The 21,395-nt window shown below is 58.6% G+C and overlaps 2 protein-coding genes and 1 long non-coding RNA gene across 13 annotated transcripts in view; 1 reads left to right on the plus strand and 2 right to left on the minus strand.

The window, feature by feature from the left end:
* Positions 1-15,339, plus strand: part of CDK10 (cyclin dependent kinase 10) — a 32,305-nt gene extending 16,966 nt beyond the window's left edge. For 3 of the 10 annotated variants that reach the window (XM_067718180.1, XM_067718181.1, XM_067718178.1), the window contains exons 3-14: positions 8,975-9,047; positions 9,665-9,736; positions 10,677-10,779; positions 10,917-10,998; positions 11,099-11,166; positions 12,505-12,557; positions 12,715-12,784; positions 13,365-13,424; positions 13,811-13,934; positions 14,016-14,155; positions 14,382-14,434; positions 14,635-15,339. In XM_067718180.1, the coding sequence (XP_067574281.1) occupies positions 8,975-9,047; positions 9,665-9,736; positions 10,677-10,779; positions 10,917-10,998; positions 11,099-11,166; positions 12,505-12,557; positions 12,715-12,784; positions 13,365-13,424; positions 13,811-13,934; positions 14,016-14,155; positions 14,382-14,434; positions 14,635-14,741 (1,005 nt within the window). In that variant the 3' untranslated portion in view covers positions 14,742-15,339. The other 7 variants (XM_067718183.1, XM_067718186.1, XM_067718177.1 and 4 more) reach the window with 7 other exon arrangements.
* Positions 1,342-4,455, minus strand: LOC137214421 (uncharacterized). Its single transcript, XR_010938901.1, has 2 exons — positions 3,554-4,455; positions 1,342-1,734 (listed from the first exon to the last, which is right to left on the minus strand). It is a non-coding gene; the product is annotated as an uncharacterized lncRNA (long non-coding RNA).
* A 4-nt stretch (positions 15,340-15,343) lies between the features above and the next one.
* On the minus strand, positions 15,344-21,239 carry SPATA2L (spermatogenesis associated 2 like). 2 transcript variants are annotated; one of them, XM_067718160.1, is made up of 3 exons: positions 19,536-21,239; positions 19,010-19,313; positions 15,344-17,167 (listed from the first exon to the last, which is right to left on the minus strand). In XM_067718160.1, the coding sequence occupies exons 1-3, from the start codon at positions 20,033-20,035 to the stop codon at positions 16,253-16,255; spliced, it is 1,719 nt and encodes a 572-aa protein (XP_067574261.1). In that variant the 5' UTR covers positions 20,036-21,239; the 3' UTR covers positions 15,344-16,252. The 2 variants fall into 2 exon arrangements, with proteins under 2 accessions (XP_067574261.1, XP_067574263.1); XM_067718162.1 differs by having other exon boundaries at positions 19,547-19,674.
* Between the last annotated feature and the right edge of the window lie 156 nt (positions 21,240-21,395).

The raw sequence follows: 21,395 nt of genomic DNA on the forward strand, positions 1-21,395 counted from the left end.
GGCTCTGTAGTTTGCAGCACGTGGGCTTAGTTGCCCCGTGGCATGTGGGATCTTAGTTCCCCGACCAGGGATCGAACCCGCGTCCCCTGCATTGGAAGGCGGATTCTTTTTTTTTTTTTTTTTTGTCTTTTTTTTTTTTAATTTTTAAAAAATTTATTTATTTAATTTTGGCTGTGTTGGGTCTTCGTTGCTGCGCACGGGCCACCTCCAGTTGCGGCGAGCGGGGGCTACTCTTCGCCGAGGTGCGCAGGCCTCTCACTGCGGTGGCTTCTCATGTTGTGGAGCACGGGCTCTAGTGGCGCTGGCTTCAGTAGTTGTGGCTCGTGGGCTCAGTAGTTGTGGCGCACGGGCTCAGCCGCTCTGCAGCATGTGGGATCTTCCCGGACCAGGGCTCGAACCCGTGTCCCCTGCACTGGCAGGCAGACCCCCAACCACTGCGCCACCAGGGAAGCCCAGAAGGCGGATTCTTTACCACTGGACCACCAGGGAAGTCCCAAAAGATTCATGTTTCTTTTTTTAAATAAATTTATTTATTTTATTTATTTATATTTGGCTGTGTCGGGTCTTTGTTGCTGCGTGTGGGCTTCCTCTAGTTGCAGCGAGAGGGGGCTACTCTTCATTGCGGTGCGCGGGCTTCTCATTGCGGTGGCTTCTCTTGTTGCGGAGCACCGGCTCTAGGCGTGCGGGCTTCAGTAGTTGCAGCACGCAGGCTCGGTAGTTGTGGCTTACGGGCTCTAGAGCACAGGCTCAGTAGTTGTGGTGCGTGGGCTTAGTTGCTCAACGTTATGTAGGATCTTCCCAGACCAGGGATCGAACCCGTGTCCCTTGCACTGGCAGGCAGACCCCCAACCACTGCGCCACCAGGGAAGCCCAGAAGGCAGATTCTTTACCACTGGACCACCAGGGAAGTCCCCAAAGATTCATGTTTCTAAATGAAGAAGCTTTAAACCTCTGAGGAAGATAAAAGGAGTCTTGTTTTGGATTAGAAAGTCTCAGTAACATAAAGTTGTTAATTCTCCCTGATTCTAACAAATCAGTATGACCCCAAACAAAAGAGCACAGGTCGATTTGGGAGCCAGACCAAATTATCCCAAAGGTCACCTAAGAGGATAAAAATGTAAGAATGGCAGGAAACATCTGGAAAAGCAGAGGGATCGAGTCCTCTGACATGGAAGGGTGTCTCACAGTGGTGAACACGTAGCACAGCATGCGTGCATGGGGTCCCAGAGGAGTGCCATGTTGCAGACATGGGGGAAAGACGGATGTTCCCCGAGTGCTGGGGCAACTCAGTCGACAACTGAGAAAACAAACAGTTAAACATGGAAAGTAAAACTATGAAAGTATGAAATGGAAATGAGTAAATGTTTTTATAAGTTTGGAGCAGGGGATGCCTTTTCCAGTCTGACAAACTCTAAAGGCCATTAAGGAATGATGGATGAATCTGTTGCAGAAAGCAACAAAGGAAGCTAAAAGCCAGGGGCTACTTGTAGTATAAGTCACTAAGGGTGAATTTCCCAAATATAAAAAAGCTCACCAAAGAAAAAAAAAACAGTCAATGTAGAAAATGCAGAATGACATGCATTCACAGGAGGATACGTGCCACGGGCCCATGAACGAGTGACAACGAGATGAGATGCTCAGCCTCCCCATGGCGAGGGTGCCCAAGGCTCAGGGAAGCTGGCGGTGACCGGTGACCAGCGGGGGCGGAGTCAGCACTTCCACTGTCAGTGTAACCTGGGAAAAGGTTTAGAAAAGTGAGAAGCAGGAGAGTGTGGAGGGAAGTTCTGCTGATAGCCTCCTAGAGGAAAGATAAATTTATATAATCTTTTGGCTGCACAGGGTCTTTTTTAAAATAAATGTATTTATCTTGTTTATTTATTTTTCGCTGTGTTGGGTCCTCGTTGCTGCACGCAGCCTTCAGTAGTTGTGGCACAGGGGCTCAGTAGTTGCGGCACACAGGCTCTAGAGCACAGGCTCAGTAGTTGTGGCTCACGGGCTTAGTTGCTCCGCGGCATGTGGGATCTTCCCAGACCAGGACTCGAACCCGTGTCCCCTGCACTGGCAGGCGGATTCTTAACCACTGCGCCACCAGGGAAGTCCTGCACGGGGTCTTAGTTGAGGCACATGGGATCTTTGCTGTAGCATGTGAACACTTAGTTGCAGCATGTGGACTCTTAGTTGCAGCATGTGGGATCTAGTTCCCTGACCAGGGATTGAACCTGGGCCCCCTGCATCGGGAGCGTGGAGTCTTAGCCACTGGACCACCAGGCAAGTCCCAAAATTGATATAATCGTTATGGAAAACAGTTTGACAATATTTGCCAAAATTTTCCTAGTAACTTACCTGACAGATAAAGCTCCACAAGTGTATAAATACATAAATGCAGGAATGTTCATTGCAGCACTGTCCAAAGAAGAAAATTGGAAATGACCTAAATTATGTCCATCAAAGGGAGTTGGTTACGCACATGAAGGGCCTCCGACAGTGAACTGCAGGCTGCCGTGGAGGAGGGGCCGCACCTGTGTGGATGTGGGGCTCAGCCTACTGCGTGGTCACTGCAACACTCAGCCTTGCACAGCGTGATCCCAGCTGCACGTATGCGTGTGCGTATGAAGTGTCCGCAAGGAGAAGCGTCATTCCATGTGCAGTCTCTAACCAACATGTATTATTTTTATTTTTAAATTATTTTTTTAACTTTATTTTTTATACAGCAGGTTCTTATTAGTTATCTATTTTATGCATATTAGTGTATATATGTCAATCCCAGTCTCCCAGTCCATCCCACCCCCATCACTTTCCCCCATTTAACCAACATGTATTATTTTTAAATTAAATATTCATAACCTTTTAAGTAGTCTTAACATATAAAAATGCTTGTGTAAATCAACATGAAAAAATGATCTCAATTTAAGTTAAATTCAAAAGGGACTTCCCTGGTGGCACAGTGGTTAAGAATCCGCCTGCCAATGCAGGGGACGCAGGTTCAAATCCTGGTCTGGGAAGATCCCACGTGCCACGGAGCAACTAAGCCCATGAGCCACAACTACTGAGCCTGTGTTCTACAGCCCGTGTGCCACCACTACTGAGCCCCTGTGCCACAACTACTGAAGCCTGCACGCATAGAGCCCGTGCTCCGCAACAAGAGAAGCCACCGCAATGGGAAGCCCATGCACCGCAACGAAGAGTAGCCCCTGCTCACCACAAGTAGAGAAAGCCCGCGTGCAGCAACAAAGACCCAACACGGCAAAAAATAAATTAAATAAATAAATTTAAAAAAATAAATTAAATCCAAAATACGATGAAATGCACATTTGGCTTAATGATAAAAACGAAAAGAAAGGATACTGTCAGTGCTCAGTGCAGGCCGTGGGCCATCGGCAGCGGGTTAGAACGACTGAAGCCATGCTTGCAGCGCTGAAGGTCGAGGTGGCTCTGGACCCGACTGCCTGGGACCCGGCGTCTCCCTCTCCCACCAGCCCTGGGCATGAGACTGAACCAACCCTCTGTGCCTCAGTTCCTCCGTCTGTAAAACGTAGGTCTTAAGAGGACCTACCTCAGAAACGTGCGGTGGTTATTCTAGGGCTCAGAGCAACGCCTAGCACGGGACGGGCACCTGCTCATCCCCCGTATAGCTGAGTTCCTGGGGTGTTCAGTGTTCTAATTCTGTGCAGTACACGTGTGTGCACACGGGCACACACAGGCCTGAACGGAGGGAGCAGGCCGGGAAGTGAGGCGGTGGAGGCAGTGAAGGGGCTTCTGCTTTTGTACTTTGTAACGTTTCACATGTCCCGTGTGTTCCTGGTAATCCTGACAAGTTTGAGAAAACGCTGTGGCGTCCGTTTCTAGAGTGCCCTGCCTGATAAAGCTCTGTGCAGAGAATCCTTTGCACACTGTGTGTCTGAACCTTCACCTCTGGGGCAGACCCTGCCTTTCCCAGGTCTCGCTCCTGCGTCTGTCACCCTGGCTGCCCGGCAGCTCAGGCTTTCCACGGGGATGGTGCGGGTGTCTGTCCGTTCCCCTCCTGGAAGGAGGCCTCTAGGGTCACCACTGCGTGGCTGCGTTGCCGGTTGGTGTAAGCTTTGGAATGTTCACTCACGGTTTTGACTGCTTTCAACCTCACCCATTTCTTTTCCTGAGCCACGAACCTAATTCCTTTGCTCTGGCCCTAACACAGACATTGTCTGTTTTACAGAAGAGTTTTTCCACAGACTTATGAAATACCCGGATGTTTCCTTCCTTCTAGAGAAACCTGATGTAAATTCAGAAGAGAAGAAATTTGCCATCCCCCGGATTGTCATCACCACAGCCTCAAAAGAGACTCTGATCAGCTACGGTTCCACAGGAATGGAGGAGCAGAGGACCATTCGGGAAAGGGCTGAACCGGGCCCCTTCTACCGACACAGGAACCCCAGTACGGTAGACGCCTATAATTCACAGACCGAAGAATAAACAGGCACCCCAGTAGCTGCAGTCACTCCCTGTGCTCTGAGTCTCAGAGGTGATGGCAAAGGGCTGCAGGTGCCCCTTCAGTAAACAAGGCTCTCCCCAGCTTCTCCAAAGCCGCAGGCAGCTTGGCAGAGGGCAAGAGTGACTCTGGGGTCATCGGTGAAGATATGACCCTGTCGGAGCTGTCTGGCTGTGCAGAGTGATGAACTGGTAGCAGGCAGCATCTCTTGCTGACTCTGGATGCGCATTAGAACCCTTCCTGTTCGCTTCTGAAGGAGCATGGTGTAAGCACTCAGCAGTTACAGTGGAGGAGGTGTCCCCCACCCTTGAACAAAAGGTCGGACTCTGAGGATGAAACCTTAAGGTGGTTAGGTCCCAGAACAGGGAAGTGCACAGTCACCTTGGAGGGTCCAAGGGCTCCTAGCTTGAGTATTAGGGATGCAAGGTATTATAGGATCCAGAAGAAGAATGTGGATGCAGGAGTGGTGGCAGCCATGGCACTTAGAACTGTGGAAGTGGCTTTGTCAGAGTGCCCTGGGAGAAGGTGAGTTGAACTGACAACTTCCCCTCTTTCTGGCTGTGTTTGAGGGCTCCTGGTGGGGAGGGGCTGTTCAGGGGACCCCCAGCCTCAGCTGTCCATCCTCACCGGCAGCCCTTGGGTCAGAGTCCATTCTCCTCCGAGGTGGCTGGAGAGAGTGCCCTGCCCGTCCGAGCGCAAACGTTTAGTCTGATGACAGTGTATGTCAGCTTCCTTCGTTCCTGGAACGATCAGCAGGCCGTACACATGGTCTGTCTATTGATGAGGGTCATATTCTTTAGTAGTAAACAGTACAAGTGACTTTCAATCCATAAGTTTTGGTATAACCCAAGAAAAAAGAAATCTCATCTTGACATTGTTTACTAACATATTATCAACATCCTTATTTGTATTTATTTAGTATGTTTATTTATGTATCCTGACTGCCATGACTAAATATTTATACAGAAAAATCAAGCCCATACAAAGGTGAATTTGAACCCATTGGGTCAGCATGCCTCGCCTTCTCTATAAAGTTTCTAGTAGCTGTTGCATTTCTATTATATGACCTAGAAACTGCCCTCCTCCTACCCCTGCCCTGAGCATCTCAAACAAATAATCCCCAAACTATACTTACCATGGCATTCATTCTAATCTCATTATTAGCCGTGAGCTTAGCTTATCAGAATTCAAAAACCACCAGAATGAACTGAATGTGGTAATTAGTTTAAATACTTTTGACTCATGATTATTTAATTTCATAATTATCAAACGCCCTGAACTTACATTCGCATCATTTTAGCATTTACAGTATAGTCCCCGTGACAGGAGAAGCTGCACCCCTCCTCCTACAACGGGCCACTCACTGCCCTGCCTCGTTTTTCTCCTTAGCACGCCGTCTGCTTTACTTACCTTGTTTACCGCCTCCAGTTAGAATGTAAGGTCCGCCAGGGCAGAGCCTGACAGGGCCGAGCACGTACTGGGTGCTCAACACGGATGTGTTAGGTGACCCTTTGGTCCCACAGTCCCTCCGTCGCCGCGTCCTGTCAGTTCTTTACACAGCTCTCGGACGCGCCCTCTGCTCTCGGTCCCCACTGGCCCTGCCCGAGCCTCCTCCCTCCCTGGCTCCAGGTCAGCCCTCCAGCACAGCTCCCGCGGCCCCGCGGCCGCCACGGCCCCCGCAGCCACCCCCCAGGCCACTGCAGCCCCCCGGACTTCGGCCTCCTCCTCCGGCGGCCGTTACTCAGCGCCCCAGCGCGGTCACGTGCCCGCACTTAAAACTAAAGTAGGGCCTCCCTGGTGGCGCAGTGGTTGAGAGTCCGCCTGCCGATGCAGGGGACGCGGGTTCGTGCCCCGGTCCGGGAAGATCCCACGTGCTGCGGAGCGGCTGGGCCCGTGAGCCATGGCCGCTGAGCCTGCGCGTCCGGAGCCTGTGCTCCGCAACGGGAGAGGCCACAACAGTGAGAGGCCCGCGTACCGCAAAACAAACAAACAAACAAAAAACTAAAGTAAAGCTAGAAGCTTGGTAGTTCGAGTGCATCGTAGGAGTTGAGGTCCTCGTGGGTGGGGTCGGGTCTTCGGGAGGTTTCCTTGGTAACCGTTGCTGAGGAGGGGACGCCCCGGAAGTAGGCCATGCGCTTGCTCCGAGGAATACCCGTCTGCGCCTGCGCACATGGGAGGTGGGGGTGGGTGGGGTGGGGCTGAGCTCGGCATGGGGGAGCCGGAGCCGGAGCCGGAACAGATCCGTCTGAAGTGTATCCGTAAGGAAGGCTTCTTCACGGTGCCTCCAGAGCACAGGGTGCGACGACGGGCTGCTCGGGGTAGATGTGTCCTCGCCGGCGGCAGGGCGGAGCCGAAACGCACTGGGGCCCTCAGTGTCGCGCTAAAGCGCCAGGTTTCCGGCGAGAGCGGGAACGACAGTCCCAGAGCTCCTCGCGACAGGCGCGGAAGCTGGCGGCGGCCGCCCGGGACTCCGGTCCCGGCCGGTCCGCAGACCCCGGGGCGTGTGACGCCCGCGCGAGGGAAGGGCCGGCTCTCTGGCCTCCGGCCGCCTAGGCCAGAGCGCGCTGCAGCGCGGGCGTTTCTTAGCTTTGTGCCGGGGACGGGCGCCTTGTGTCTGGAGACAGTAGCCATGGGAAGAGTTGGAGGCGTGTCTCCCACCGGGCTGTGGGTGCACCGTGCGCGGGGCCCCACCTGTGACCCGGCAGCTTCGTTCGTGCCTTGCTCCGTGTGGGGCTTCTGCGTGTGTAACTGTCACTTAGTCTTTTCGGGGACCCTTTGTAGAGGTGAGGAGGGTGAAGCTTAGGGGCGTTGGGTGGTTTCTCCAAGGTAGACGGCTCGTGCAGGGGCAGGTGTGAACCCTGGCGGCGGATTGTTTTAAACACTTGCTGGTGCTCTGAGAGGCCGCCTCAGTGCCCAGTAAGGATCCTAACATACTGGCTGAGTGAGCGCAGGACCCCCCCCCCCCCTTGAGCCGTCCGCCGCCGTCGTTCATCACCGAGACACGCAGCAGCTGCTCTCAGTGGGGAGTTAAGACATACCCGGACGAGGACAGTGCACAATAGTAGGTGCTGTGAGACGAAAGTGTCGGGATTTTTCAGAGAAAGAATGCTTTCAGCTGGGGGCCAGGAAGCAGTTTTGCAGGTAGCATTTCTGCTGGGCGGGTAAGTGTGAGTGCGTTTTGGACACGCAGAGACGAGGAGGGTTCTTGCCAGACCTGGGCAGCAGCAGGAGCAAAGTCCCGCGAAGCACAGAGCGCACAAGAAGCACCAGGGGGTCACGGGAGAGAGAGGACAACTAGGTTGAGCTGAAACCGTGGAAGGGCTTCAGTACAGGCCAGGTGACTCTGACTCCGTTCCCCAGGATGGCGGGCAAGATACATAGAGGCAGGGAGTCCAAAGAAGGGCTCTTAGAACTTGAACCTTGCCGCACGTGCTTCTCCGACCCAAGGGGAGGTGCTCATTGATTCTGCTACAACTGACGGTGTATTAGGGTACAGGCTCTCTGCTAGAATATGGAGACCCCAAAATACAGTGGCGTAAGTACAGGACTTTATTTCTGGCTCCCCTAACGCCTCACAGGTGGGCCAGGCACTCAGGTTGTCTCTTTGCTTCACCTGTGCCCCACCCAAATCCCAGCCTGCCTCAAGGGGCAGGAAGGCGTGAGCAGCAAGCAGCCTCCTTTGATCAAAAAGTTGCACTTGTCCCTTCTGCCCGCATCCCATTGGCCAGGATTTAGTCACATGGTCACACCCAGCTGCAAGGGAGGCTGGGAACTGTGGCCACCAGCTGGGTGGCTATGTGCCCCTGGGCAGTTTCATAACCCAAAGGAAGAAGTAACGTGTGGATGACTGAGACAGTTTTTGCCGCAGAAGTGTTTCCACTGTGCTTGGTAGATGCTTTGAGAAGTTCTTCAAGCTTTTTCCACGTCCAGAGCTTGCTTGTTTCTTTCTTTCTTTCTTTCTGGCCTCTCCCTGCAGCTTGTGGGATTTCAGTTCCCCCAGTCAGGGATTGAATCCAGGCCCTCGGCACTGAGAGTGCGCAGTTCTATCCAGTGGACTGCCGGAGAAAACCCCAGAGCATAATTTAGAGCGGTGCTGTTCAGGGGACTTTCTGTGATGGTGGAAATGTTCTGTTTTCTGAATCGTCCAGGATGGTCACCACAGCTGCGTGGGGCCATCGAGCGCTTCACATGGCTTATGCAGCTGAAGAAATGGACTTTTACTTTCATTTTAGTTAATTTTAACCAAATGTGGCTGGCGGTTCCTCCTTTTGGGCAGCACACATCTGGACCATGGAATTGAAAGGGAGTGGTTAGACCGTCTTTGATATCACATTCAAAGAGGCCAGCATCATCACCCCATTTTCTCACCTGCAAACCCAGGTGTGTGGTGACCTTTCTGTTTGGTGAGCAGGACACGAGCTGGCTTTTTGGTACCAATTGCGTGTCCATATCCATCTCTGGTGCCATTAGCTGCCGGATCCCCTCACCGCCAGCACCTCTCTCTTTCAGCTGGGACGGTGCCGGAGCGTGAAGGAGTTTGAGAAGCTGAACCGCATTGGGGAAGGCACCTACGGCATTGTGTGTGAGTGGCCACGGTGGGAGGCCTGGGCGCCCAGGGACTGTCCCAGCAGTAGCTGTGGCAGGGCTGGAAGGAGGGGACAGGTGACCTCTAATCCCTGGTGTAATTGCCATAGATTTCACACCACTCCTGAATAAACACAAGCATCAGGTTGCTAATGTGTACCCGTGAGTAGAGATAGCTGTTATAGCCAGAGCTGCATCCACAGTAGCTGGGACGTTGGTGTGCGTCAAACTGCTGCGGGTTTGGAAGATGCACAATTTAGCACAGTGCTTTGGGGAGCCAGCTTTGACAAAATAAGAGTTCCTTTTTCAAGGTAAGCTACCTTATTTGCTGTTAGAACATAGTAACCGCAGAGCACAAAGCAGTGATCTGCATACCAGCTCTAAGAAGGAAAGCCTACAGGGAGCTTCTCACAACCAGGGGCCCTGTACCAGCTCAAGCCAGAGGACTCCCCAGGGAGCACATCTCGCAGGGTCGGGTGCTGCTTGCGAGGAGTGTGGACGGGCTGCCACAGGGTACCCAGCAGCCAAGGGGGAAAAGAAGGGAGCCCCTGTGGGGCAGGAGGCCACACGGTGGGGTCGGGCTTGGAGCCTATCCTGGAGGAGTTTCCATTGCAGACAGGGCCCGGGATACCCAAACGGATGAGATTGTTGCCCTGAAGAAAGTGCGGATGGACAAGGAGAAGGATGGTGAGCACGGAGGGGCCGCCGGACCACTCTGAGCTCACGTGGGAGGGGGAGGAAGGTGTGAGTTGCCTGAGGCCCGCCCCCGAGTCGCGCCTGCTTTCCCAAGGGTGTCTGCATGATGGTCAAAGGAGGCTGATCTCTGGGGGCTGCAGCCTGGCCCCTGCCACACAGTCTAGGCCTCAGCCCCCCTAAGCCCTGTGCGGTTCATCCCCTTCACCCTCCCCTTGGGTGACTGCCTCATCTTCTGTCTCAGCTCAGCGTCACCCCTCCACAGGGCTTTCCCACCCAAGACTGAGCCGGCAGCACCTGTGTGCTCCACGCCGCCCTGCCGACAGCCCCGTGGCTGCCTGTGCAGGCAGGGCTGTGCTGGGCGCACTGGGGGCCACCTGCCATGCACAGGGGTCAGTACAGAGTGCTGCTTGCATTTGATGAAGGAGGGAAGAGTTAAAGGTGCTGGTTAGGATGGCCTTGCTTCTCCCTGAAGTAGCAGGCAGAGCCCTGACAGCGGCGGGCATGGGGGTCCCTGAGAGGGGATGTAGACAGGGGTTGGGGGCTCACTGAGTAGCTGGCTGTCAGGGGTCCCTGTGTGCAGGGGAGCGTCACAGAGGCTGTCAGGGGTCCCTGTCTGCGGGGGGGGGGTCACAGAGGCTGTCAGGGGTCCCTGTCTGCAGGACTGGGCGTCACAGAGGCTGTCAGGGGTCCCTGTCTGCGGGGGGGGGGTCACAGAGGCTGTCAGGGGTCCCTGTCTGCAGGACTGGGCGTCACAGAGGCTGTCAGGGGTCCCTGTCTGCACGGGGGGGTCACAGAGGCTGTCAGGGGTCCCTGTCTGCAGGGGGCGGTCCCAGAGGCTGTCAGGGGTCCCTGTCTGCAGGGGGCGGTCCCAGAGGCTGTCAGGGGGTCCTGACTGCAGGGGTGGGCTCGCTGAGGCCGCGCTGGGTTGCAGGGGTCCCCATCAGCAGCCTTCGAGAGATCACGCTTCTCCTTCGCCTCCGCCATCCGAACATCGTGGAGCTGAAGGAGGTGGTTGTGGGGAACCACCTGGAGAGGTGAGTGGGCCGCTTGCTGCCCCCGCATTGGGTCCTGCCCGCCCCTCCCTCTTGCCCTTCCTGCTGCCCCAGGAGGGTCCCTTGGCCCACTTGGGAGGAGGTGGGAGGTGGCCTGCGTTTCCCCCTCTTCTTTTCAGCATCTTCCTGGTGATGGGTTACTGTGAGCAGGACCTGGCCAGCCTTCTGGAGAACATGCCAACACCCTTCTCTGAGGCGCAGGTTTGAGGCTGCGGGCTCTGGTGGCGGGCTTCCCACGTCCTTGCTCGGCGCACTGTGGCAGACGCAGGCTGCCCTGACCCTGCATCCTGGCCCTCTACAGGTCAAGTGCATCGTGCTGCAGGTGCTCCGGGGCCTCCAGTACTTGCACCGGAACTTCATCATCCACAGGTGGGCGGGGTCCACGGGCCTGGAAGGGGGCGGGGCCTCAGGAAACATTTTTCCAGAGGAGTGCTGGTTTGTGACATGGGGGAAGTGTGACTGCCAGTACTGACCCAGTGCCAGTTGACGTTGCCCAGTATCCAGGAGAGGAGCAGGCACAGCCTCGATGCAGTAGAGGTTCTGTGACTGCTCCTGGCGGATGGTCCAAGAGCAGATAATACCTGTTTTCTCCTCTGGGGGGCCGATGGTGTGAGCGAGTCAGGCTCTGAGAAGTGCTGCCTTGGAGAGAGCCTTACTGGAAGGCAGGCCAGGAAGGGCAGAGACTGGAGGGGCAGAGGGGAGGGTCTTGCAGGCCTGGGCAGGACCTTGCAGGCAGCAGTTCCGTGTGCCCTCGGTGGCTCGCATGGCCTGGGTGGGGATCAGACACAGCCCTGGAAGTCAGACCTGGGCTCAAGGCCGCCTCTGCCAGTTTCTCAGAAAGTTACTGAGAGCTCTCTCTGGTGTTCCCAGCTGCCAAATCGCCTTGCACTGCCTGCCCTCCTTATTTTTAAGAAGTGCAGGGACTTCATGGCGGTCCAGTGGTTTAGACTTTGCCTTCCAATGCAGGGGGTGCGGGTTCGATCGCTGGTCGGGGAGCTAAGATCCCACATGCCTCGCGGCCAGAAAATCCAAAGCATAAAAAAGAAGCAGTAGGGCTTCCCTGGTGGTGCAGTGGTTGGGGGTCCGCCTGCCGATGCAGGGGACGTGGGTTCGTGCCCCGGTGCGGGAAGATCCCACATGCTGCGGAGCGGCTGGGCCCGTGAGCCATGGCCGCTGAGCCTGTGCGTCCGGAGCCTGTGCTCCGCAATGGGAGAGGCCACAGCAGTGAAAGGCCCGCGTACCGCAAAAAAAAAACTAAAAAAACCCAGAAGCAATATTGTAACAAATTCAGTGAAGACTTTAAAAATGGTCCACATAAAAAAAATTAAAAAGTGCAAACAGGGGCTTCCTTGGTGGCGCAGTGGTTGAGAGTCCGCCTGCCGATGCAGGGGACACGGGTTCGTGCCCCGGTCCAGGAAGATCCCACATGCAGTGGAGCGGCTGGGCCCCTGAGCCATGGCCGCTGAGCCTGCGCGTCCGGAGCCTGTGCTCCGCAACGGGAGAGGCCACAACAGTGAGAGGCCCGCGTACCGGAAAAAAAAAAAAAAAAGTGCAAACAGGAGGAGACGTATGGGGAAATGTTCTAAGCATCACTGCGACGGACAGGAGGAGACGTATGGGGAAATGTTCTAAGCGTCACTGCGACGGTGACAGCCTCTTTCCCCACGCAGTTTCCCGGGAAGCACTGGTGTTCTCTTTTTGTCACAGGGATCTGAAGGTCTCCAACTTGCTCATGACGGATAAGGGCTGCGTGAAGACAGGTGGGTGCAGGTGCTGGCTCTTTGGTGGGGGCCTCCATGAGCGCCACCTCGACGGGGCGGCAGGCCGGTCCCGATAAGCACCCTGCACGCTACAAGCTGGTTGCAAACGTCAGTGGACAGTCTTCACTGGGTGACACTCTCCCTCCCGTCTGTCCAGCGGATTTCGGCCTGGCCCGGGCCTATGGCATCCCGCTGAAGCCAATGACCCCCAAGGTGGTCACCCTCTGGTGAGTCCCTGGGGACCATGGGACGTGGGGGGTCACGCTGAAGCTGCTCAAGGACCTGGGAGGATTTTAGGCTGTGGGGCTGCACACACTCAGAGGCTGCGTGTGGGTGGCTCCTGAGGCCGAGCAGGGCTGCCACCGGGAAGGACCTGCCCCGTCCAGACGGGGTGCTGCTCTGAGCTGCTCGCAAGGGGCGGTGTCTCCACCGACGGGAGGACAGAACAGTGCATGTCCTCTGTAATTATTTCTCACTCGACATTTTGAAGAACGGGGTTGTGCTTTAGGGCAGGATGCTTTCTGCCGTGTGTCACTCAGCCCCGACCTGTGTAGAACGGGCCAGCATAGGACACTGCTGCACGCGGGAGCCATCCAGTGACAGCAGCTGCTGCCTCGTGTGCTGTGTTTGTCGGGTTTAGTGGAAGGGACAGCCGAGCTGGGCTTCATGCTCCATCGTCCAGGCTGACTCTGGCTCTCAGGGCCGGTGGTGGCCGGTGGGTAGGCTGGTGCAGAGCCACGGTGCCTTGTGGAGGCCGGGCCAGAGGAGAGGAACTGCCAGACCCAAGGTGGGGGCTCCTGTTCGCAGGTACCGAGCCCCTGAACTGCTGCTGGGGACCACCACGCAGACCACCAGCATTGACATGTGGTGAGGGGTGGATGCACCCGGGGCCTTGGGCAGGGCGGGGTGGTCTTGTGGGAGCTGGCGGGGCAGGTGTGGCGCTGGGGTCTCGCCAGCCTCCCAACTCCCAGGAAGGTGGGCCTGCGCCTGGGGTCCCGAGAGGCAGTGTAAGACGGCTTCGGCGTTCACGGCCCCCATCACTGAGGACCCGCCCTTGTGGCCACTCAGAGAGGCCTGCTGGTGCCAGCTCACGTGGCCCGGGGGGAGAACCCAGTGGTCACCTGCCTTCCCGTCGTGGCCTCCTCCCAGCTCTGCCCCCGTCCTCTGACCCCAGCGCCCGGGGGCCGGGGCCGGGCGGAGTGGTGCTCTGCGGGGCCGGAGGAGCTGAGGCGAGGCCCCGTGCTCCCCTGCAGGGCCGTGGGCTGCATCCTGGCCGAGCTGCTGGCCCATAAGCCCCTTCTGCCCGGCGCTTCCGAGATCCACCAGGTGGACCTGATCGTACAGCTGCTGGGGACACCCAGTGAGAACATCTGGCCGGTGAGTGCCGGCCCTGCCCTCCCCTCTCCTGCCCCCTGCCGGCTGCCAGCCTGCAGCTGCCACTCCCCCTCCCCCACACAGGGCTTCTCCCAGCTGCCACTGGTGAGCCAGTACAGTCTGAGGAAGCAGCCCTACAACAACCTGAAGCACAAGTTCCCGTGGCTCTCGGAGGCCGGCCTGCGCCTGCTGAACCTTCTCTTCATGTACGACCCCAAGAAAAGGTGCTGACCCGGCCTGCGGGCGGGCAGGGGCGCCGTGACTGAGAGGGCCCCTCCCAGACATGCCTGTGAGGCCTGGGCCTCTGCCCGTCCAGGTCATGAAGCCCTTTCTGAGGCTCCTGTCGGTTTCTGGGCCCCTGGTCCCTACCTGCCACCCAGCTGTCTGCCGTGCGGGGCAGGTGTGAGGGAGATGGGCCAGGCCCCATGAACGGCAAGGCCTTCTCTCCAGGGCGACGGCCGGCGACTGCCTGGAGAGCTCCTACTTCAAGGAGAAGCCCCTGCGTGAGTCTCCCCCACCCCCTGGCCGGCGCTTGGCTGGGGGTCCCTGTCCGTGCCGGGGCCGCTGTTGGGCAGGTGGGCAGTGGGGCCCGAGCAGGCACGGGCTGCTCGTGCCGCAGGAACCGTGTGCAGGGCCAGGAGGGGAGCAGAGGGAGGCGTGGGGGGCCCTTCCCACCCGGCGCTGAGCAGCCCCCTCCCTGCAGCCTGCGAGCCGGAGCTCATGCCCACTTTCCCCCACCACCGCAACAAGCGTGCTGCCCCGGCCACATCCTCAGGCGCTGAGAGCCAGAGCCGGCGCTGCAAGCCCTGAGGGCGGGGGCCCCTGCGGCCCGGCCTGTCCCTCGGCCAGGACCGACCAGCTGCTCCAGCTGACTGCACCGCTTCCTGCACCTCTGCCCACCGCTGCCCCAGAACAGCAGCGTGTGGACATGGGGGATGCCGGTGGGTGCGTCCTGCAGGCCCAGACACCCTGCCGGGCGCCACCTGGTGGCTCTGTCATCTCATGGCTCTGCCATCTGGTGGCTGGGCTGGGTCCACCTGTTGCCAAGCCCTCAGACCCTCACTTCCCAGGAGGAAATTTGGCTGGGCCCATCTCAGGAGGTGTCTCTGGCTTGGGATGAGCAGACCCCACGTGGTCACTTCTGTCCCCACTTGATCCCCAGGGTCGGCCTAGGAAGGGAGAGGCTACAGTGACCCCCCCCCCCCGCTGGGGCTGCAGGACTCAGAGTGGGAAGGAGGGGTGGGGTGTGGGGTGCCGCCAGCTTGGTGGACTAGAGTCTGGGCAGCTCTGAGCCCACCAGAGGGACAGCCCCTGGGTTGGGGGCTGTGCCCTGTGCCCACTCCCCACTGAGGCTCCTGGGGAGGGACATGGTTGGGCCTCGGAGAGATAAACGCTTTCCTCACAGACACAGCTGGATCCAGCGTCCTTTAATGTACTTTGAGGTGGTGATTCGCGTGACAGACAGGTGTGGGGGGAGGGGCCACACACAAGACTGGCCCCACCCCAGGCCCAGGTGGGCAGACCCACCCCCTCCAGCCCTGTGAGCGGGCTGGCGGCTGGCAGCTGGTGCATCTTTACCACGGGACCCAGGTGGGCTCTGGGGTGGGAGCCTTGGAGATCTCTCACCCTGCCTTCCGAAGCCGGACAGCAGGAAGATGTAGCAGGAAGATTGCTCAGAAGCCCCCACGCTCCGCCCGGAAGTGGGGTGACAGCCTCTCGGGCTCCGTGGCTCCCCGTCTCCCGCCTGCTGTTCTCTGGAACTCTTGGGCACTCACTCTGGCTGGAGACTAGATCATTTCTCTTCTGTCCTTGGGTCCAGCTTCCCCGCCCAGCTCTGACTGGAGCCCATGGGGCTGGCCTCAGGCCAGCACTCGGCTCATTCAGTGCTGGTCTGTGACACCCATGGGGGACCAGGTCCCCTCAGCCGGGTCAGCCATGCACCTGGCAGAGCCCCTAGAATGGTCTTAGCAAAGCTCCGGGGCTCATGAGGTCACCTGAGCCCCCAAGGACACTCCTCTGTGGAGCACCCCTTTGGGCACTTGCAGGGAGCAGGTCAGGAGCTGCGGCGCTGGGGCCAGTGGTGGGGCCGGGGAGGGGTGGGAGAGGAGGGAGAGGGTGCTCCCTGGGGGCGGGCCGGCAGCTTTCCGAGGAAGACGGCCCCCACCTCTCACGTAGCGGGGTTGAGTCTCCATGCCCCCCGACCTGCCGCTGTGCTCAGCACCCCTGGGGGGCAGGAGGGGCAGGGTGGCCAGTGGCCCGGGTCTGAGGAGGGATGAGGCCCAGAAAAGCACCACGGAACATGTCTCCAGAAAGCCCTGGGCCTAGGGCCAGGCGGGCCTAGGGGCATCGTAGAGCAAGGTGTCCACCTGGGCTCGCTGCAGCCACAGGCGCCGCTGGTGGTTTCCGTGCAGGGCGCGCAAAGGGTGGCCCGGGCGGCAGGTGGCCAGGGTGGCACAGTGGGAAGTGTGCAGCTGGCGACACGTGTCACAGCAGAGGGTGGGGAGGGCGCCAGGGCCCAGGCAGCTGTGTGTCTGGTAGCCGGGGGGCTCGGGGACTCGTGGGGGGCTGGCCTGCTCAGGGGCTCCAGGGGCTTGGGGGGCGGCCAGGTCTCCGGGCCGACTGAGCAGCTCTTGGCGCAGTGAGAGGAGGGAGAAGGCCTCGGCCTCGGGCTCCTCCTCCGAGGCCGGGCTGCTGGCCTCAGCCTCCCAGGCCCCGCCCCCCACGCCCCACAGTCTGGCGCTCTGCTCCCAGAACAGAGGCTGGCAGGCTAGCTCCGAGGGGGGTGAGTCGGGGCCTGGCGAGGGTCCCCCGTATAGGCTGGTCTCATCTGAGCCCTCATCCTCCTGCAGGTCCCGGTACAGGTCCAGCCGGGCCTGGCACCGGGCCGGGGAGCCACGGGGGGGAACAGGTGGCGGCTCTTCTTCGCGGGCTAGTCGCTGCTGCAGCCAGGCCACGCAGGAGGCCACATCCGCGCTGGCCCGCCGTGCCTGCAGCAGCTCCTCGGCTGGCAGCATGCTGGTGCCCAGCTGCGCCAGCACCTCGCCCAGGATCTCACACTCCAGCCGCAGGGCAAAGCAGCCCAGGGCCACCTGCACAAGCTGGCGGGCGGGGGGCAGGGCAGCCACCATAAGGCGGTGGTCGTCCCTGCGCACATAGCCCATCTTCTGGAAGCTCTGGATGAGGAGGTCCTCCGAGAGTGCGCCCTTCAGCACGTGCACGTAGCCCCCTGAGAAAGTCTGCAAGGGAGGGGGCCGGTCGGCGGCAGCCCACCCTCCCGCAGACCTGCCCCCGCCTCAGCTGCACTCCCTTGCTTTGGGGGCCACCATCCTCACCCCAGGGGGCGGCATGGCCCCAAGGCGGTCTGGGATGTGCTGACGCTCCCTCCAGAGGAGCTGTTTAAAAACATACATGCTGGGAGTTCCCTGGTGGTCTTGTGGTTAGGATTTGGCACTTTCACTGCTGGGGCCTGGGTTCAGTCCCCGGTCGGGGAACTGAGATCCCGCAGGCTGTGCGGCCAAAAACAAAAAAAACATAGATGCTCAGGGCCACCCCCAGAAACTCTGATCTCACTGGCTGAGGTAGGCCCCAGCATCACAATTGTTTAATCTAACACATTTCATCTGGGTCATAGAACAAACTAAATAAAGAGGCCCTGTTGAGAAATCTCGCTGCCCTCTGGGTCCCCTCCACCTCCTCTCACCTGTGGGGGTTTGCTACTTTAGTTAGTTTCCCGTGTACCTGCTGAGTGGTCATGCAAACAAAGAATACAAGTGCTTATTTGCTCTGAGCAGGTAGCCTCCTAAACGCCTCATTCTGAACTCTGCTTTTCCAGTTTCTGAGAGCTTTCCCTGACACGACAGAGGCCTAGCCATTCACTTCTCCAGCTGTGCAGCTTTCCACCACACGGATGGAACATCTGTAGTTTTTGGAGGCTCCAGGCTGCAAAGGAACTAGAAGCGTCCCTAGGATGGCGATAACGTGTCTCTCACGTGTCTACAGTTCCTTGATCCTGGGACCCTGTGAGTGTACCTTTGCTTACAGCTGATGAGAGTACCTCCACAGATGGGGCACTGCTGTAAGACTGTTCTCAGGGCTGGGCTTTCACCCCTCACAATGGACCTTGCGCTAGACTGTCCTCGTGTTTGCTTCATGGAGGAAGGAATGGATTCCAAAAGATTAGGTAACTTGCCCCAAGCCACAGAGCCGGCAGAAGCAGACCCCATCCAGGTCTGCCCAGTGCTGAAGCCCGTGAGCGTGTCAAGATCAGGCCTGTCTGTTCTGCTCTTGGCCCCCCATGGGGCTGCATCCTGCCCTCGTCTGAACGGATGAATGAAAGTCCTAGAACCTCAGAACAGCAGGTGTCCCAGTGGAGCAGTGGGCTCCACGGCTCACCTCACTGAGAGAGGCTGCTGCTGCCATGGCAACCAGTGGAGGCGGACGCCCACGTGCCCAGTGACATCATTACCTTCCCACTCTTCTGAATTAGCTCAGAGCAGAAGGCAGCCTGCCCCCTCCTGCCAGCCTGCAGCTCACCTGGAGGGGCCCGGCCGGCCCTGGGCTCAGCTCTACCCAGGCTGTGGGGTGAGCTAGGTACTTGTTTAGCCCGGCTCCACTAGGACATGCAGGGGCACCCCCAGCCCCTGCCTACTTCATAGGGGATAACCATGTCATCTTCCACAAATGGAGCCACAAATCTCTCCTGGAGAGATTAGGGTGACCCTGGAATGCCCAGTCCTTCCTGTGTGTCTGTCCTAGGATTTCTATGGTAACTGGGGCCACAAGGCTACTTTGGGGAGGGCAGTGATGCAAGCTTTAAGGACCAGGATCCCCCTCGGAAGGCAGGTATCCAAGTGGGTGGCCTCCACGCACCCCATGTTCTCAGCCCCAGGAGTACAAAGGGGAACCTCGGCCAAGAGATGCTCCAACACGCCCAGGACCCTGCAGCACACTGAGCTCTCTGAAACCCATCAGCCTCTGAGGACACCTGAAATCCCTTAGGCCCGACGGTAGCCGCCGTCCCGATGGTAGCCAACTCCCAGTAGCCTGGGCAGGGGCCCCCACTCGGCTCGGCGCCCTACCTTGATGGTGGTGAACTCTTTCCTCCAAGGCAGCAGATACAGGTGCACGGCGGCTAACTCCAGCAGCTCGAAGGCGCGGGCCAGGCCGCGTAGCGCAGGGGCCAGGTCGGCGCGGCCCCACAGGCCATCGGTGAGTAGTGCCAGCGCGTCATCCTGCAGCGCCCCATGCAGGTCGAAGTCTTCCACCAGGATGTGCCAGAGCACGGCGCGTAGCGATGGGTCCCCGCACACGCCCGCGCGGCCGTGCCTAAGTTCGCGCTCTAGGCACAGACGGTAGTCCTCGGACAGCGAGCTGCTGCCCATGCTGGCGGGCGGGAATAGGGTATCAGGACGCAGAGGTCCCTCCCTGCCCGCTGCGCGCCTCCAGAGCCCTCGCCTGCATCCACAGGTCCCCCACCAACTGTGCGCCCCTGGTATCTACAGCACCCCCTTCCCTGGAGACGTACGCCACCTGAGTTTCCCTTCCCGAGCAGAGACCCCTTTGCCCAGCAGATCGTGCTGTGGGCCCGGAGGACGACAGCCCTACCTGTCTCTCACCAGCAGTCCCCGAGCGCCCGCTGCTCTCTTCGGGCCTCTCCAGCAGCACCTCGCTTCCGTCGGGCCGGCTCCACCCCTCCGCCGTGACGTTAGGGGCGGGGTCTCTTCGGGCACCGCCCCCTCCGCCAACGCGGACAGGGCGGGGCCTGGTGAGAGCCCGGGAGCACGAACCTCCACGGACTGCGGAGCCAAGGACAGGGGGCACACCGCGGACGCTCCCACCGAGGCGGGCGCCGACCTCCTGAGCTGGACCCTCGGGAGCGCCAGGGTGCCGAGGAAGCAGGTACCGTGGCTCTTCGTGCGCCTGCCGGGAGCGGGGACCGGACGCGGGGCGGGGCAATCTCCTGGGGGCGGGGCTACCCCAACAGGGACAGGACCCTTCTCGTTGCCTAACGGGATTGACCAGATACGGGAGGGAGGGAGGGGTCGAGCCGCCCTCTGGCGGGGCCAGTGCTCCAGGTGGAAGCCGGCCGGGCGTTTCAGCGTCATTTAAAACTGCAACCTCAGGAGACTTTCCTGGCGGTCCAGTCGTTAGGACTCCGCGCTCCCACTGCTGGGGGCGCCGCACCCTCCCCCCCCCCACCAAAAAAACCCAACAAATCAGCAACCCGGGCCTCTTTGAGGCGGCGTGAAGGCGCTTTTCTGCCTAGGTCAGAGTCGCTTCCAGGCACCGGATCCGACGTTCTGCTCTGTATCCAGCCCTGCTTCTCCGCTCCTGCTCTGAGTGCTGTTTGCGTGGCCCCAGGTGTTTGCTGTTAACTGTTGTGTGCTATTCCAGGGAGCATGGCTCTGTCTCAGTGTGCCACTCGAACCTGAGCAGGTCTTTGCACCGTCCTCCCTTAGAGGAGTAGTCCCATAGAAGACCCGTTGAATGGAAGTGACGTTGCATGGCTTTCCAGGTTAAGTCATAAAACTGCCTTGCTGTCTTGAGACGCTCAATCTTGGGACCTAGCCACATACTGGGAGGAAAGCAGCTGCATGAAGGGGCCGAATGATGAAGGCTGAATAATGTCCAAACTCCATGGAACCCGGGAATGTGAACATATTTGGAAATAGGATCTTTGGAGCTATAATCAAGTTAAGACTAAGTCAGATGGATTAGGGTGGACCCTAAGCCGTCAGAATGACGTCTCTGTAAGGAGCAAGGTTACGTACTTCGGGAGGAGGCACATGATGGATGCAGAGGCTTGCAGCTACAGGCAGAGACTGCAGGAGCCCCGGAGCTGGACGAGGCAGGAAAGGGTTCTCGTCTAGCACTCCGCTGGGCCACGGCCCTGTGGACGCCTTGACTTCAGACTTCAGGACTTTGGGAGTAAATTTTTGTTGTTTTAAGCTCCCCAGTAGCTAGTTACAGGAAACGAATGCAGGCCTCCCACGCCACGGCTGTTCCCACAGCCGAGGCCCTCGCTGATGGCAGACGTGTAGACAAGTCTCCAGATGACTCCAACCCCTTGATCTTGGGTCACCCCAACTTGGAAGCTGACTTACCTGATGCTGCAGGTGGGGCAGAGACAAGATGTCCCCACTGAACCCTGCCGAGGTGGGAGTTTCACAAGCAAAGCAAATGGCTGTCGCATGTTTAAGCCAGTGAGTGGGCTGGCTTGTTACACAGCAGGGGGGCGGATGCCACACTGCCTCAGCGCCAGCTGCGTAGGGGTCCTCCTGTGACCCTGGGCTATAGCCGGGCGGAGCAGATGGGTGGCAGGGTCAGTTAATACCTACCTTGGCCAGGACCGCAGCTCCCTGGACCACCGCCCAGCACACTGCGCGGCTGGGTCCAGTCTCCCAGGCAACACCCCTCTCCTCCTCATCCAGCTTTCTCATCTTCACCAGTTCAGCGCAAGGGAAG

Source organism: Pseudorca crassidens, chromosome 20 (genome assembly GCF_039906515.1).
Source record: "Pseudorca crassidens isolate mPseCra1 chromosome 20, mPseCra1.hap1, whole genome shotgun sequence".
Classification (NCBI taxonomy): Eukaryota; Metazoa; Chordata; class Mammalia; order Artiodactyla; family Delphinidae; genus Pseudorca; species Pseudorca crassidens.

Coding starts and splice junctions, on each gene's coding strand:
- SPATA2L (XM_067718160.1), bottom strand. CDS start 20,035: ATGACGCTGAAACGCCCGGCCGGCTTCCACCTGGAGCACTGGCCCCGC. Junction 19,314..19,535: donor GGACTGCTGGTGAGAGACAG/GTAGGGCTGTCG, acceptor CCCGCCCGCCAG/CATGGGCAGCAGCTCGCTGT. Junction 17,168..19,009: donor AAGAGTTCACCACCATCAAG/GTAGGGCGCCGA, acceptor CCTCCCTTGCAG/ACTTTCTCAGGGGGCTACGT.